Consider the following 14379-nt stretch of genomic DNA (forward strand, 5'->3'; position numbering starts at 1 on the left):
AAAAGTCCCCGAGGCATCCCAGGGCAGCAGCGACGCTTCGGACCAGAACTGCCAGCACAGGGTGCGCCTTCCTCTAACCCTCCCCAGCACTGACAGTCTAAAGGCTAAGCTGCTTACAGGGGCTAATGGCAATATATCCATGCTGTGAGGCTTCGCCCCCCCTCCCCTCCACTCCCCACCTTTCTCCGTGTCCTTAAACCAACACTTGAGCTCCTTGGTTCGTCTGCAGCACGTCCCTGCATGGTGCAGGGAGCCGAGTTCAGCATCTATCACGAGCTCATCCGGCACAGTTCGGCGTGTCCCCCCCCCCCCTTCCCACCCCAAAAAAACCGCGCACGCAGCACTGTCCAAGTCCACGCATCCGGGGAGGGCTGGGAGCTACTGCAGAAGTCGGAGAGAGGGAAGGAGGTTTTGGTGGTCAGCAGCCGCTACGAGGAGCCGAACGGGTTCGACGTGGAGGAAGGAAGGGGGAAAAACCCAAGAATGAACTCAAAAAGGAGGCAGAGGGGGGATGCTGGGATTCGGGGGTCGGACGTCTACCTTCTAAAGGCAACGGGGGAGGAAAGGGAGAGTTGGTGTTTGGTGGGTGTTTATTTTTGGTGTCACTCACGATAGAAAACATATTCGGTGTAAGAGGTCCAGATCCTGTCATCTGTCTGGTCGTGGGCGAAGGCACAGGTGCCCGTGGAGTTGCAAGCCACCATGTGGAAGCCAGCATCAGCCAGTTTGTCAAAGGCTTGCTCCAGGAAGTTGAATTTGAGGTAGTACCTGGAGCTGTACCTCTCCGGGGGCCTGTCCGGGTCCCTGCTGTCGTTCAAGGTATCCCCAAAAACCTCCTTGGCTAGCGCCGTCTTGCCACAGACCATGATCCGCGCCACCCGGCGGAACTTGGCATCCGTCTGGCTGTCCCTGCCCAGCGTGTAGGAGCCCCGGTACCCAATGGTGATGAACCCAGCCCTGCGGGCATCAGGGCCGGCAGCACCCGTGCCGGTGATGACTGTGGCCCCGGGGCCACTGGCTGTGGCACTGGGGAGAGTGGAGCTGGTGGGGGCCAGGCTGCGTGCGGCGTCGGCGCTGGGGGAGAGCTCCTCGGGGTCGCTTTGGCACGGGTCGTCTCCCAGCGAGTTCTGCTTGCTGAGCTTGGGGGCCAGCATCTTCACCAGCTCCGGCAGCATGAAGTACTCGGCCTCCCGCTGCAGGCGGCTCCGCTCGGGGAAGTGGTCGGGCAGCACCAGCTGCTGGTCCCTCATGTAATCCAGGATGTAGCGGAAGAGGAATCCGTCCCGATCCACAAAGAACCGTCCCTTGCTGTCGCGGGCCAAGGAGCGGACGTTTTTCTGCGTGAACATCTCCCAGAGCAGCGAGCCCGGCACGCTGACCAAGGTGGGGTGGCGGGTGATGTAGACTTGTCCGCCCACGTTGAGTTCAATGATCTCGGGGAAAGGGAAGTCCTCGCTGGGTTTGGCACAGCCCGCGTTGTCCGCCAGGGCCATCGTGAGCTACCGCTGCCTTCCCACCTGCGAGAGAAAACAGCCACACACCCGCGTTAAGCTTGCCAGCGGGTCCTGAGCCAGCTCAACGCCCCTGCTCTATCAATGAGCGGCGCAGGATCCGGCCCCTGTCCCCCTGGGAGCCTGGAAATCAGCTCTCATCTCTGATCCCCAGCCCTCGGGATAAGCAGCACTGTCTAACACCACCTTTTTTCCATGCCACGCAAAGGGAAGGTCTGAGGACACCCCTCCTCTCCCCCGGTGCTCAGCCTCGGGTCTCCATCGAGTGCTTTTGAGGAGCAGGGGAGCGAGGCTGGGATGTCCTCTGGGGGAAGGCAAACGCCGGGCTGCTGGCAGAGCCTCGTGCGTTTCCCAAAGGCGAGCTGGTCCTTTGACATCTCCGGCCACCACAGATCAGTGCTTACATAAACCCGGCTCAGCAGACGGGTCCCGAGCCAGCCCATGCACTGTGCCAGGGATTTGGGGCCATGGAAGGAAGGGGGATCCCTGCGGGATCTCAGGGCTGCCCTGAAGCTCTGCCCTGCACGATGCTGCTGCAGCTCTGGGGTCAGTGCTCCCTGCGGGGATGGGTCCCCCAGCCAAAAATCAGCAGTGAGCCTTGCACCATCCCCACGTCCTGCCACGCGGCTTCGGGGGAGCAGCATAAAGGGAACCCGAAAGCAAACTGCAGGGAAATTGGAGGGCACGGACGAAACTCCACGGGCACTTTTGGGCAGGGAGAGCTGGGGCTGCATTTCGTGGCCGAGCATCTCCTTGTAGCTCGTAGCGGGGCGATTTTGGGTGGAAATCAGCTGTGAGCGAGGAGCAGCTCGGGAAGGGGAGAGCCTGCAAGGACGGGACAGGGATCAGCGAGGTTCTCCTGGCTCCCAGCACCCTAAATCCATCTTTAGCCCTCGGTCTTCTTTTCAGGGGCCGTGCACCCGCTGCGGCTGGAGCAGGGCCGGGACCGAGGAGCCCTTTGTCACGGCTGGGGGCTGCGGCAGGGAAGGAGGGAGGGGGCACAAAACACCCCCGGCAGGGGGAGAGGACGGGATGGGAGGGCCCGGAAAAAAATCATAATAAAAAATAAAAAAATAATAATAAAAAATAATAAAACGCGGATACCGACCCTGCTTCCCCGCCGCCCCCGTTACCTCCGCTGGGTGCTGGGCAGCTGCGAGCCCGGTGCTGTGCTGTGCTGTGCTGTGCCGTGCCGTGCCGTGCCGTGCCGTGCCGTGCCGTGCCCGGTGCCGTGCCCGGTGCCGTGCCCGGTGCCGTGCCCGGTGCCGTGCCCGGTGCCGTGCCGTTCCGTGCCGTGCTCCGCTCTGCACTCCCAGCCCTGGCCCCGCCGTTTTATGGCCGGGGATGCGCCGAGCGCCTTCCCCCGGCCGGCCCCGGCCCGCCCTCGCTCCCCGCCTCCCCCCTCTGCCCCCCCCCGGACCCCCGTTCCCGTCCCCAGGTGCGGAGGGTGGGAGCCCTGTCTCGTCCCCCTCCCCGTCCTGCAAAGCCCCGAGGACAGAATCCGTCTCTTTGCTGGGAAATCCGGATTTCTGTAAAGACGAGAAGAAATGGTAGTGGGCAGCGACGCTACAGTCTCTGCCCGTTTCCTAAAAGTTTTTGGAAGCGGCTTAAAAAATCTGCCTGCGACAGAGCTTCCGACCCTCTTTATCTGGGAGTTTATGGACGTTGAGTTTTGTAAGGGCGGATGGTGGAATTTCTACTCCACCTGACGATCAGACCCTGAACATAATGCTGCCCCACACTGAAAAAAAAAATAAATGAAAAAAATGAAAAAAAAAAGGAGAAAAAGGGACTTTTTAACACCGTAACCCTTTTTTACCTTGAAATTTTAGGGTGATGGAGGTGCTGGGCTCAACAGGGATTTGAGCATCCGCTCTGAAAATGGGCTGCGGGCAAGTTTGGGTCAGGGTGAGACCCGGTGTATTTCTGTCTTGCTTTTCTGGAGGCCTGATCCTACGTGGCTGCAGCTTCATTGAACGTTTCCCAGACAAGTTTTAGGTCTGCTGGGCTGCAACTCTTCGTCTCCAGAAGATGCAGTGACCCCATCCCTATTCCAGGTGAATGGCTCAGTACTTGAGGCCATCCTCCCTCTCACCCACCTGGCCCATTGCGGACTTGCAGAAAAGCAAAAGACACACAAAATACCTCTCTGTACCAATCTCTGTGCTTCTCCCTGGCCAAAATCCTGGTGGCAGGGTCTCAAAACCTTTCCTGACACCAGCTGTGGAGCTTTGGGACCTGGGCAGATGTGAGCAGCTCTGCGATGTGTTACGACCCAGCAGGGCAGCAAGGACAAAGGCTCTGAGCTGTGTGGAAAGGGGGTCACTCTGGTGGGTGCATTAACCTTTATTTGCTGGAAATACTTAAATTAAGCTTCTCCTCCGCCCACTTCCCTCTTTTCCCCAGGTTGGTCAGAAAGGGGCCTTTTGGAGAATCAACAGTGCTCCGCCAAACTGAGCTGAAATCACCCCAAAAATCCAAAATGCGGGGAGAGCAGAGGCAGAGGCACGCTGCCTCACACACAACACACAGGCGTGCCTGGATCTGGATCCTATTAATCTTGTTTCCTTAGGAAACGAACCTAAAAATAACCTGAATTTGATAGTGCTGTCGGAAGGCTACAGGAGCAAGGCTGCCCTGGGGGACTGAGCTGGAGGCTTCTCGCAGAAAATACTCCTGGCAGGGTGGCAGTGTGGGTGCTGAGGTCTTGGGAAGCCCCAGAGGAGCCGTACTTGGCTCCAGCAGCTCAGTTGCATGGCTCCAGCCTTGCAGCAAGCTCATCAAGGTGTGAATTTACCTGGTGTCTGTGCCAATATAGCCTGGAGGAGTTCAGGCCTCCTCCAGACACCCCTTGGACCAGAGGGGTCCATCTTTCAGACTCATTTTGCCTTCAGCAACCTTCCCGACCACGTGCTTTAGTGCACCATCCTCTGCATTGCCAAGACCTGGGTTGGTGCAAAGGTTTCCATGAGATGATATGGAAATCACCCAGTCCACTGCTGGCACGGCTTGAGCAACCTGAAGCAGGATCTGAGGAGGAATGGAGGACAGCTGGGGCCGTGGAGGCAACGAGGGGGGCTGGAAGCTCAGAAGAAGTTGCCAAGAGGTTTCTTGATCCAGCCTGTTACGAGTTCTTCCAAAAATGAAGGGAACAAGGATTCGGTTCCTTCTCTGGATTCTTGAGGACTTTTATCAACCACAACAGTGCAGCATGATTCATCCGCATCCCAGGAGAAGGGAGGAATGGGCTTAATTTGTGTTTGTTTGCATCCACTCTGCTATTTACTGAGAATGTGGTCTGGTGATTGCAAGGAAGGCACTGGCGTAGCTTTCTGGCTGCTATTTCCAGCTCTTCGTGTTTTCTGAGCTTGGGCACAGTTCGCTTCGCCTTGCAGTGACCTCCTCATCTGCAGGCTGGGGGGTCCTGCCCCCTGCAGCCACCCCCAGCATTGCTAAAATCCCATTGTGCTGCTCCAAAACCCTTTGAAAGGTCTTTAAATGTGTATTTTAAGGGCTGAAAGGACTATAAAAATAAGGCATGCGTTTTTCCATTCCATGATATTTTTGTCAGCTAGGAAGGCCAAAGTAATAAAAAAAAATAATCAGTTATGCGCCCTGCTCTGGTGATGATCTCGTGATACATCACGTTGCGGGGATGCTGTCAGAGGACTGACGTTGCTACATCTGCTCAATCAGTTTCTTATCTGGAGATAACAGGGTGAAAACGCCAGCCGAGGAAGGAATATTTATGAGAGGAAAAATCCCGTATTTCCTGGAGGTCAGAAGTGTCCAGCTGATTGCACAGAGGGATTTGGGTTCTGCTGGGTCTCTGCTGGAATTCACAAACCAGGGCAGAGCACAGGGATCTTCTTCTCTCTTCTTCCTCCGTGCAGCTCTTCTTTCAGCTTTCCTCTTGTTGTTCCCGCTCCACGGGCTAATTAAATCCCACCGTGGGGTTTCCAAGTGTCAGTGAGAATACCGGAGGGTCGCAGGCGGTCTCATCCCTGGGTTGCTCCCCTTGTGCAGGCAGGAGGATGCAGCACCCACCCAGCCCCCAGGTGCCCAGAAATCAGCAGCATGCCCCCAGCATCCCAGGGGCAGCCTCAGCTCCTCGCCTTCAGCTACTGCCAGCTTCTATAAAAAGTGTTTAATCTGCTTCTGCTGGGAGCTCGGGTGGCTTTGCAGCTCTGGGAACAGAGGGTGAGCGGCCGCCTGTCTCTGGCCCCGGCTGTCGCCGTCCCATTTGCTGTGTCTGTGAGACTTCAGGCTGGCATTTCAATAATTTACTTACACATCTTACCTTCCCCATTTTTAGCCGTGTCTGCCAACTTGTGCTACAGTCGTTGTGTCCTTTCTGTGACAGATAGGTTTGGACAAGGAAGGAAAAAGGTTGAGCTTAATGGTGCGCTTTAATTGGCTTTTCATTATGGAAGCTCGGATGTCTCTGCAGCAAAGTGCAGTTACAAATCAGTAACAGATGGGGACCAGGCTGCCAGCTCCTCCCGAAATGTGGGAGTTGCTGAGGTTCAGGGTTTTGGTTTGGTGTCATCACCGCGGGAGGGTTTTCTAGGATCATCTCTGGCAAGGAAGACACAAACCAGCATCACCACCAGTGACTCCAGGACGATGGAAATACGTCACGGGAGCTCCTTTCCCATCCTGGTGCAGTTTTTGTTAGCAGTAACACGCATAGACACTGATCTCATTTCACCATCTGGAGTCAGGGACTGGACGGACACCTTGAAAGTGCTCATCCCTAAAGCAGGGACGCCTCACGCCACCTTTTCTCCGTGACCTCTTTCAAGCTGGCAAATTCAAATTGTGATGTCGGACCACAGCCCTCCCTAAATTTTCGGCAAGTGCTGTCCGAGCTTGTTCCACGGGGAAGGATGCTGAAGCAGGCTCGGGAGTATTTCACCACGTTTTTGGTTTTAAGGAATTGTTGCCCAGGGGAAGAGGGTTCAGGTGTTTCTCTGCCTTGCCCTCCCTGAGGTTGTTCAGGAGGATTTTCTCCCCCAAATTCTCCAGCCCAACCCCTGCCAGCTCTGCCTTTTGCTTAAGCAGCGACCGTGGCCTTTGCCTTATGGCAGCATCGCTCCCATGTAGGCACTCGGGTGCTCTGCAAAAACAAACATCCCGTCCGCTGTGTTTCTAGGATGCGGATCACTCAGTGAGCTGGAAACAGCCCCTGCTATAAAACTTCCCACGTACGCTCAGATTTTCACGCACCGAGGATGTTTTTAGGTGTTACCCAGTACGCCCCGAGCTTGCATCACACAGCAGAGAGACGCGATAAGATGAAAAAGACCCAAAGTCTCGACCAAGGTGGATGCAGGTGGGCTGCGGGAGGCAGCTACGTGAGCCTTGCTGCAGGCAGGCTGTTCCTCGGGCTCTGCCAACGCGGTGCCCCGGGGTGAGGATGCCATCTGGCTCGGCAGAGCAGCAGCCTGAGGCCGGTGCTGGTGCGGGTGCGGAGGGAAAGGAGGGATCTGCTTCAGCCCATGCCTGTTTCACAGCCAGGTTTTCTGCAAAGCGTACCGGCAGGCTGCCCGGTGCATCCCAGCTTGGGGATGGGACCGTACGAGGGTGGGGGAGCACAAGGGAAAGCAAGGCGCTCTGGAATGTGGGTCTGGAAACAGCATGGTGATGCACTTGGGGGGAGGGAGCTGTTGTGACTCTCTCCGGACTGCTGGAGTTTCCATGCTGAGCAGCAGGTCACAGCAGCAAGCTCAGGGTACCCCAGAGCAACCTCTTGTCCCCTGTACTCTCCCGTACTCTGCTCTTCTCAGCTCAGAGAAATCCCCTCCTCCCAGCTTAGACATGTTTTTGGTCCTGTGTTAATGCTGAAGATGAGAAAAAAAAAAAAATCCCATCGGCTCAACATGGTGTGCGGACAGCCTGCGAATCACGGAAGGGCGATAGGAGCACACGTGTCACTGCAAAGACACGTCTGTGATGACAAAGTTCCTGCCCACAGCTCCGTCAGGCTTGTGATGAGCGTGAGGCGTTCTTCCCCTTCTGATGCAGGACTGTTTTACTTTTTTTTTCTTTTTCTTTTTCCTTTTTTTTTTTTTTTTTTTTTTTTTTTTGCACGTAGTGTCAGCGTGAACAGACCTGCAGGTATTTGGTTGTGAACAAGACTTGTGATGGCTGCAGCAGCTCGGGACCACATTTCCAGTATGTGTAGATCAGCCTTTCCACCAACATTTCCCATCCAGTGCTGCTGGAGGCAGCAGGGCTCGCTGGTTTATGCCTCCTTTCTAGGCTCAGCAGCAGTTTCCAGAACTTGGAGAAGTTCTGGACAATCACACCTGAATTTTGCACCATGGCCGTGGTTTGTGTGCATTGTTTTTATCCTCCCAGTACCATGCAGCAGAAGGAAACCCCAAACCATCCGGCCCTTCCATGCCTGTGCTTCAACCCCTGGGCAATGCTTCCTCCTATAGGCTGTTGTGTTAATTTTCAGCGTTAAAAATTGAGCCTTGCTTGCAGCACGCACAGCACAGGCACTATTGTCACAGCCTGTATGATGCCCTTAAGGCCAAGGGAAAGCGCATGGGACCATGACAGCACCATCCATCGCAGCACAGCAGCGTGGTGCTTACGAGGAAATAAATAATGATGGACAGAACTTGGTTAAATTCTCCCCAGCTGGACCCAGAAAGGGCTGAGCCCACCAGGCTCAGGGTACCACATCTCCTGGGGTGGGCTTCCCATCGTGTGGCACTCCCCAATGCAGCTCGGGGCTTTGGGGAGCAGGGGTGGGCAGGAGACGGGCTCTGGGCATGACGGAGGCATTTTGTCTGCTCACCTCACCCAAGCCTCATTGCTGTTTTCATTGACTCTTTTCCCACCCGAGCATTACCTTGCTCCCCTCGGAGCAAAACGCCACTTAGGAGCTGTTTTACGAGTGGGTTTAACTAGTGCCTAAAGCATCCACAAAGCGATCTGCTGGAAATCTGAATGTATTTGTTCCTGGCATCTGAGTACCTGCCATCGTGTTTCTATAGCGAGCACAGTGCCAGCAGTGGTCATGCCTCTGCTAGAACAGGTGACTCAGGCTTTGCCCTCGCATCACCTGCCTGAAACGCTTGGCTGCCAGCCCTGCCACGTTTTTAGCTTAAATTATTACCAGAAACGGTGCCATGGCAATGCTAGGCAACCCGCACACCAGCACCTCTGCAAAAAGCCTCTACAAATAATGATGGTGTTTAACAATTTCTATCAAAAAAAATGTCAAAACACGGGTCAGTGACCTCCTTTCCCCTTGCAAAGGAGAAAGTGGCATTTACAGACCGAGGTCCCAGGGGCAGTCTGTGGGACAGGTGAGAGGTCTCGGGGGACAGGCTGCCACCAAACTGCCACCACCTCTCCTGCACCTGCAAGGGGCCCTCTCCACAGCTCTGGGCAGCATCAGTTTTATCCTTTCATTTTTCCTTCCCTCCTGAGTGTCAGAAGTGTCTTTGTCCACACTCTCGATATTTAAGGGAGCTTGAGGAGGAAGATGCTGGATCACGTCCCCCTCTGGAGGGATGAATGCATCAGGCGCTGGGCCAAAAGCACAACAGCTGCTAAAGCCACAGGACCATGGCTGTGGAAGCATGATAAAATGCTGAACGGGCATAAAATTGGAGGCAGGAATTTAAAGAAGCTCGCTGTGATTACCCAGTAACACATCTGTCTGGAGCATATGGCTCTACCCTCCACCAACATTTTGCTAGTGGCCTTGCTCTACCCCATGCCTCCTCTCCCTCACCTAAAGCCACTGTCACCTCCCATATAAAAATTAATCTCTGCTATGGCGTAACTGCAACCCGAATTGCCAGCTGGGATCACTGTCCTCATCCTGCAGTCCTGAGGACCCAAGTCAGAGAGGTGAGCGGTGTCCCCAAGGTGACAGGAGGAGTGGCAATGACCAGGGAGGTAATGTCCTGCAACGAGAGCATCGCTCTCAGCAATGCTGCAGTTTGGCGCTGAGCAGAAGCCAAGACGCCTTGGAGTTATTCCATGCACAAAATATGAGATCTCCCCGGCCTGAGCGGTTCAGTCCTTGATGTGAATTCAGTTCTGCAGGTGTGTGTCTCTTTGTCGTATGTAAACCGCCGCGGGGCGGGACATGCTGCCTTTGAGCAGTTATTCTGTTTTGAGGTGAAGACAGCTTCACCAGGGAGATGTCCCTCAAAACTGCTGTCCTGACAAAAAGTTCTGATGCCTATGACTCAGGATTTCCATTTTCTTGGAGAACTCCCAGCCACCTCTGCTAGTGGCACAGTCAGGAAATGGACCAGGGCCACCACCTGAGCCACAAGGCTCTCCTCCCCTCATCCTTTACCCTTCATTACCTCCTCTCTCATAAAGCTCGTCCCTTGCTGCCAATAAAGGCTTGGCATCATGTCTCACCCACAGCAACGCCGATTTAGAAGCAACTGGATTTAGAAACCAAGGACAGAGGGGCCATCCTCTGCAGAGTGACACGGTTTATTGCCTTCTGGCATTGCACGGACCTCCTGTCAGCAAAAGGGCAACCAGATCTGTCACCGCTGGATGCCACATTCATGAGCAGAACCTGTCAAAGGGCTGGTCTATGTTTTCCTCTCAGCTGCTGCAGGTGCTGTTTATGGGAGTTTAGTGCTTATGCGAAGACACGGGCTTGCAGTTTATCTTCCCCAAAGGCACAGCATGGTCAGGGTGTCAGCATCCTGCTCGCTGTGCAGTCCTGGTCTCCAGCTGCCTGTGCACCCACCCAGGGCATCACCCACCATGAAGCGGTGCCTGGTACAGCCCCAGGAAGGAAAGAGAAGGGACTCAATCATCTGAGGTGGTGCATGGACGGGTTAACCTGTGGCTGTTTGGTAGTGTTACAGGTCACTGAGAGGAGGAGGAGGCTCTCCTGCGAGCTGTGCTCCCAGCTGCCATCCTGCAGGATGCAAGGTGAGCTGCCCTGTGAGCTCCATTCCCTGTTTGGACTCACTTGCTTTATTGTTTGTGTTGACTTGAGGGAAGAGATAAAAGGAAAAGTGGGTCCATAAACTAAAGATGGGCATTTCTGTTCCGCTGCCAGCAGCAATCCATAGCAGTGCTCGCTGTGCTGGAGATGAATGAGGAGGCTTGGAGGCCCAGGAGCAGGCAGAGCTTTCCCAGCAGAGCTGGGCAGCACCCTCTAGTGGGATCTGTGCCGTGTCCAGCTCTCAGCGAGCATCCCCTAAAAGCAGAGATGCAGAGGGAGGATGAGGATGTGCAGTCCTTTCTGCTGCTCGTGACTTCAGGGTCTGCTGAAATCAGCAGGGGATGCTCACACAGAAAGGTGAAGGTCCCTCTGGGAGAGCACTGGAGATGCTGAACGGGCTGGTCTATGGATTGCAGAGCAAAAATCATCTCCCACACCACCCTGACTGAGTCCCTCATCCCTTGTATGCCTTGTGGGGAAGCAGAGCTGTTGCCCCGTCCTGTCTCCTGGGTAGGTGGATTCTCCAAGCACCTCAGGACATGCCTAGGGTTTGCTCACCATTTCCCAAACTGGTTAGGGTTAGAGTCCTGCTGCTCTGTGGTGAACACTCCAAAAAGCTGCAGCCAGATAGGCCCCACCTCTTCACCCTTGTTTTCTTTACATCCCGTTTCCTTTCTCTTAGTGAGCTGAAGGGAAGGTTTCCCAGCTCTCAGAGCAATCTCCACACCTCGAGCACTACACGGCCAGAGCAGGAGCAGAGCAGAGCGCTGTGGGGTGGCTCCAGGGCGGTCTGGGATGTGGGGAGGCTCTGAGACCCCAAGCAGAGCAGAGATGCTCAGCAAGAAGTGAAGCAGGAGAAGCTGTGACAAAGCCCATGAGTCAAGCAAGAAGCCTGGAGGAATCCAAAATCACCCTATGAGAATTTCCTATGAAAGAATGTCGGGCAAAATAACCCCCTTCTCCTCCCCATAACAAACCAGTGATTCTTTTGACCTGATTTATTTCCTCCATCAGCAGCAAATGCTGGATGCTCTCTTGGTACCGTGGCTCTATTAGTGCTGGAGTGGTACATGCGTCAATGCGATCCTCCAGATAAGATGCTGCCCATGCCTGGATGACGGCCACCGAGTCCAGCCCTCCCGGGTTATCTTTAGATAAACTCAGATTGGTTTTTGTAAACTGTGGAGCCATTTGGCTGACCCGGATCCTAAGGCAGTGACTTACTTCCCCAGGGCAATTATATCTGGCCTGAGAAGACGTTGCTTTGTGCTTTTTAATGCTCTGCCTCCTGGTTCACACACTGCCCTTTTGTTCCCGAGCTCCACCTGAGCATTGCTGTCGCATCGACCGACAAATAACTTCTGGAGGTTTTATGGGATATAGAACAGAACAAATGGCCTCCCCTAAAATATTTCCTTTCTTTCATAAATCTTGATTATGCTGCTATATCCTTTCTAGACATATGAAACTGCTCTGAACCCAGCTAAAATTGCTAAATTGCTGCTTTTTTTTTTTTCCTTTTTTTTTTTTTTTTTTTTGTCTTTACCCCACATATAATCCCTCTAGGGGGAAGAGCACAGGACAAAGCTGCGTCATGCACATGGCATATTCGCAGGGCCAGGCTCCACCTGGAAGCTACCATCAGTGTGGGTCTCTCTGCAGCCCTGGTCCTCCCCCAGCATCTGGTGAGACCAGCAGCAAGATGCGGAGGAGACACCGAGCTCATACCTCCGAGAACATCAGACGAAATCATGGGGAGCCTTTGTGCTGACCCCATTTGGGCCCTTGGAGTAACATTACATCTCTTTAGTGTGGTTCCACCCAACAGAGCCTGGCATAGGGCATTCCTCAGCCTTTCTACTTGTTTTTGCTGATTTCACCCAAGAAAATGGAGAGGGATCATTCTCAGAGCCCAAACACAGCATATGGCCCATAGTGCGCCGTTGTGAATGGGGAAGGAAGAAGGAAAACGCCAGCCCTCCCGTTGGTCCAGCTCCAGCACCGTGCCTAGATTTATCGCTGTGCTCAGGAAAGCAAACAGAGAGCAAAAGACAAACAGACACCTTGATTTACCAGTGAGATTAAGAGTGTGTTGGCGGAACAAGAGAGTCTCTATAAAAAATGAAAGAAGAGCGGGCGGGTGGAAAAAGCAGTGAAGATGAAACTCAGTGAGTTATCTGGGGCATGTAAGAAAACCATCGGCCCAGCAAAAATGTGAGAGGAGAGCACAGGAGGTGAAAACAGTGGGGAAAAACAAGGCATTATGTTTTATTAATTCTACTGTTTTACATCTAAATAGCATCTCCTCGCGAAGAAGATGGAGAGTGACACGCATGCCTCTCTGTATGATGTGGTTACCCAAGTGGCCCTGAGTCTGGGTGTGGAGGCCATGAGGTAGGGGACAAGCAGATGTCCCCTTGTCTCAGGCTGTGGGGATTCAGTTTTCTTCTGAGGACCACCCAATGGTCCACAGCAAGCCCTTCCTGGGAAGCCCAGGTTGCCACCCGTTTTATAGGGGCAATGCAAGAACCATCCATTAAACCTTGAAAATACTCTGGGAATGCAGGCTGTCTAACCTCGAAAAATAAGATTCGGCATCAAATGACGACTACAGATCCCCGCAGCAGAAAATTAAATAGCTTAAATTCTCTGCTGTGCCCTGCGGCAGAAACAGCTTTCTGTTCCCTCGTTTGGGAAGGAAGAGGAAAGGAAACTACTGCAGATTGCTAATCTTGGTCACAGAGCAGCAATCAGACACTTCAAGTTGTGTCTGTTTTTGAATCCTTGAGTGTGAATGTTAAAATAACCAAGTTATTGCTGCATATGGAATTAGCTGGAAAAATTAATGCAAGGCATGCTGTATTTCCACACTTGCCTTTCCCTTTTCTTTATTAGCTCACCTGGAACATGCAGTTTCCTAATTTCTCTTTGCATGAAAATTGTTTAAATACTCCCTGTTCTTTTTTTAAAGTAATTCTCTAGGATGAAGAGTCTGCAGCAATTGAGATTAATTACCCATTTGCATCGCTCGTACAGCTGTTTCATCCCGCTTGCAGATGCGGGCAGGGAAATGCCTGCCAGCAAGGCTCGGCGTTTTTGAGGTTTGTTTGCTTTTCCTTCCCCAGCCTTCAGAAAGCTCGCTGTATTCTCTGCTTAAAACACAGGCTTTGATACCCCGCTGCCTACATCAGACGTGAGGCTCCGGGGGGAATATTCCCGGGGAATGCTCTGTCTGGGCGCTAGTGCTACGGAGCTCAGACTGCAGTGCTACAGAGCAGCTTTCTGCAGGCTACTGGCACTGCCTGGGTAAAGCCAGCAGTCCTTTGAAAATTTCTTCTGTCCTGCATTACTCCTGGATTTTTTTCAGCCAAGCAGGAGGGTCTAAAACACCTCTGTATGTCTGGGACTTGTGTGCCAGGCTGGCACCATTAATAAAGGCAGGCATTTACCCCCTTGAACCCTATGCAAGGTCAACAAATAATAACAAAGATGTGCACCGCAGGCTGGAAGAGAAGAGAATCCACTCGGTGAGTGAGAAGAGGTTAAGAAGAGCGAGTTTATGGAAATAATACAAAAATCATGAATAGAAGCCCTGGCGTAGCATCTTTACTGTCCCGCAGTAAATGATACTGTGCTAATGCAGTCCTGCTGTGCGGTGCGATCGTATTTTTCTCTCTTCCAGAATGCTTGCCCCGTCTAATTTACCCTCCAGAGTGCACATAATGTCCTTGAAGCTCACAAATTAAGTAAGCTGTTTTTCCAAGGCACCGAACCCAGCAGGCGTGCAGCAGCTACAGCTTTACTCCGTCATGTTTGGCACCCAGACATTAACACAGACACCTCTGAGTCCACCACAGCCTCAGTTACCTTGCCAGCATTCCCACCATAAGATGCTGGAGAAGGGGAAATGACCACAGGTCA

At 53.4% G+C, this 14379-nt stretch overlaps 1 protein-coding gene across 2 annotated transcripts; it reads right to left on the reverse strand.

Moving 5' to 3' along the window:
- Positions 1-340: 340 nt before the first annotated feature.
- LOC311213994 (BTB/POZ domain-containing protein KCTD12-like) lies at positions 341-2790 on the reverse strand. Of its 2 annotated transcripts, none has more exons than XM_084294356.1 (2): positions 2645-2790; positions 341-1517 (listed from the first exon to the last, which is right to left on the reverse strand). In XM_084294356.1, exon 2 carries the CDS (start codon positions 1491-1493, stop codon positions 603-605), a length of 891 nt encoding a protein of 296 aa, XP_084150482.1. In that variant the 5' UTR covers positions 1494-1517; positions 2645-2790; the 3' UTR covers positions 341-602. The 2 variants fall into 2 exon arrangements, with proteins under 2 accessions (XP_084150482.1, XP_084150481.1); XM_084294355.1 differs by having other exon boundaries at positions 2620-2790.
- Between the last annotated feature and the right edge of the window lie 11589 nt (positions 2791-14379).

Source organism: Netta rufina (genome assembly GCF_964035555.1).
Source record: "Netta rufina genome assembly, chromosome: 12".
In the NCBI taxonomy this organism is placed as follows: Eukaryota; Metazoa; Chordata; class Aves; order Anseriformes; family Anatidae; genus Netta; species Netta rufina.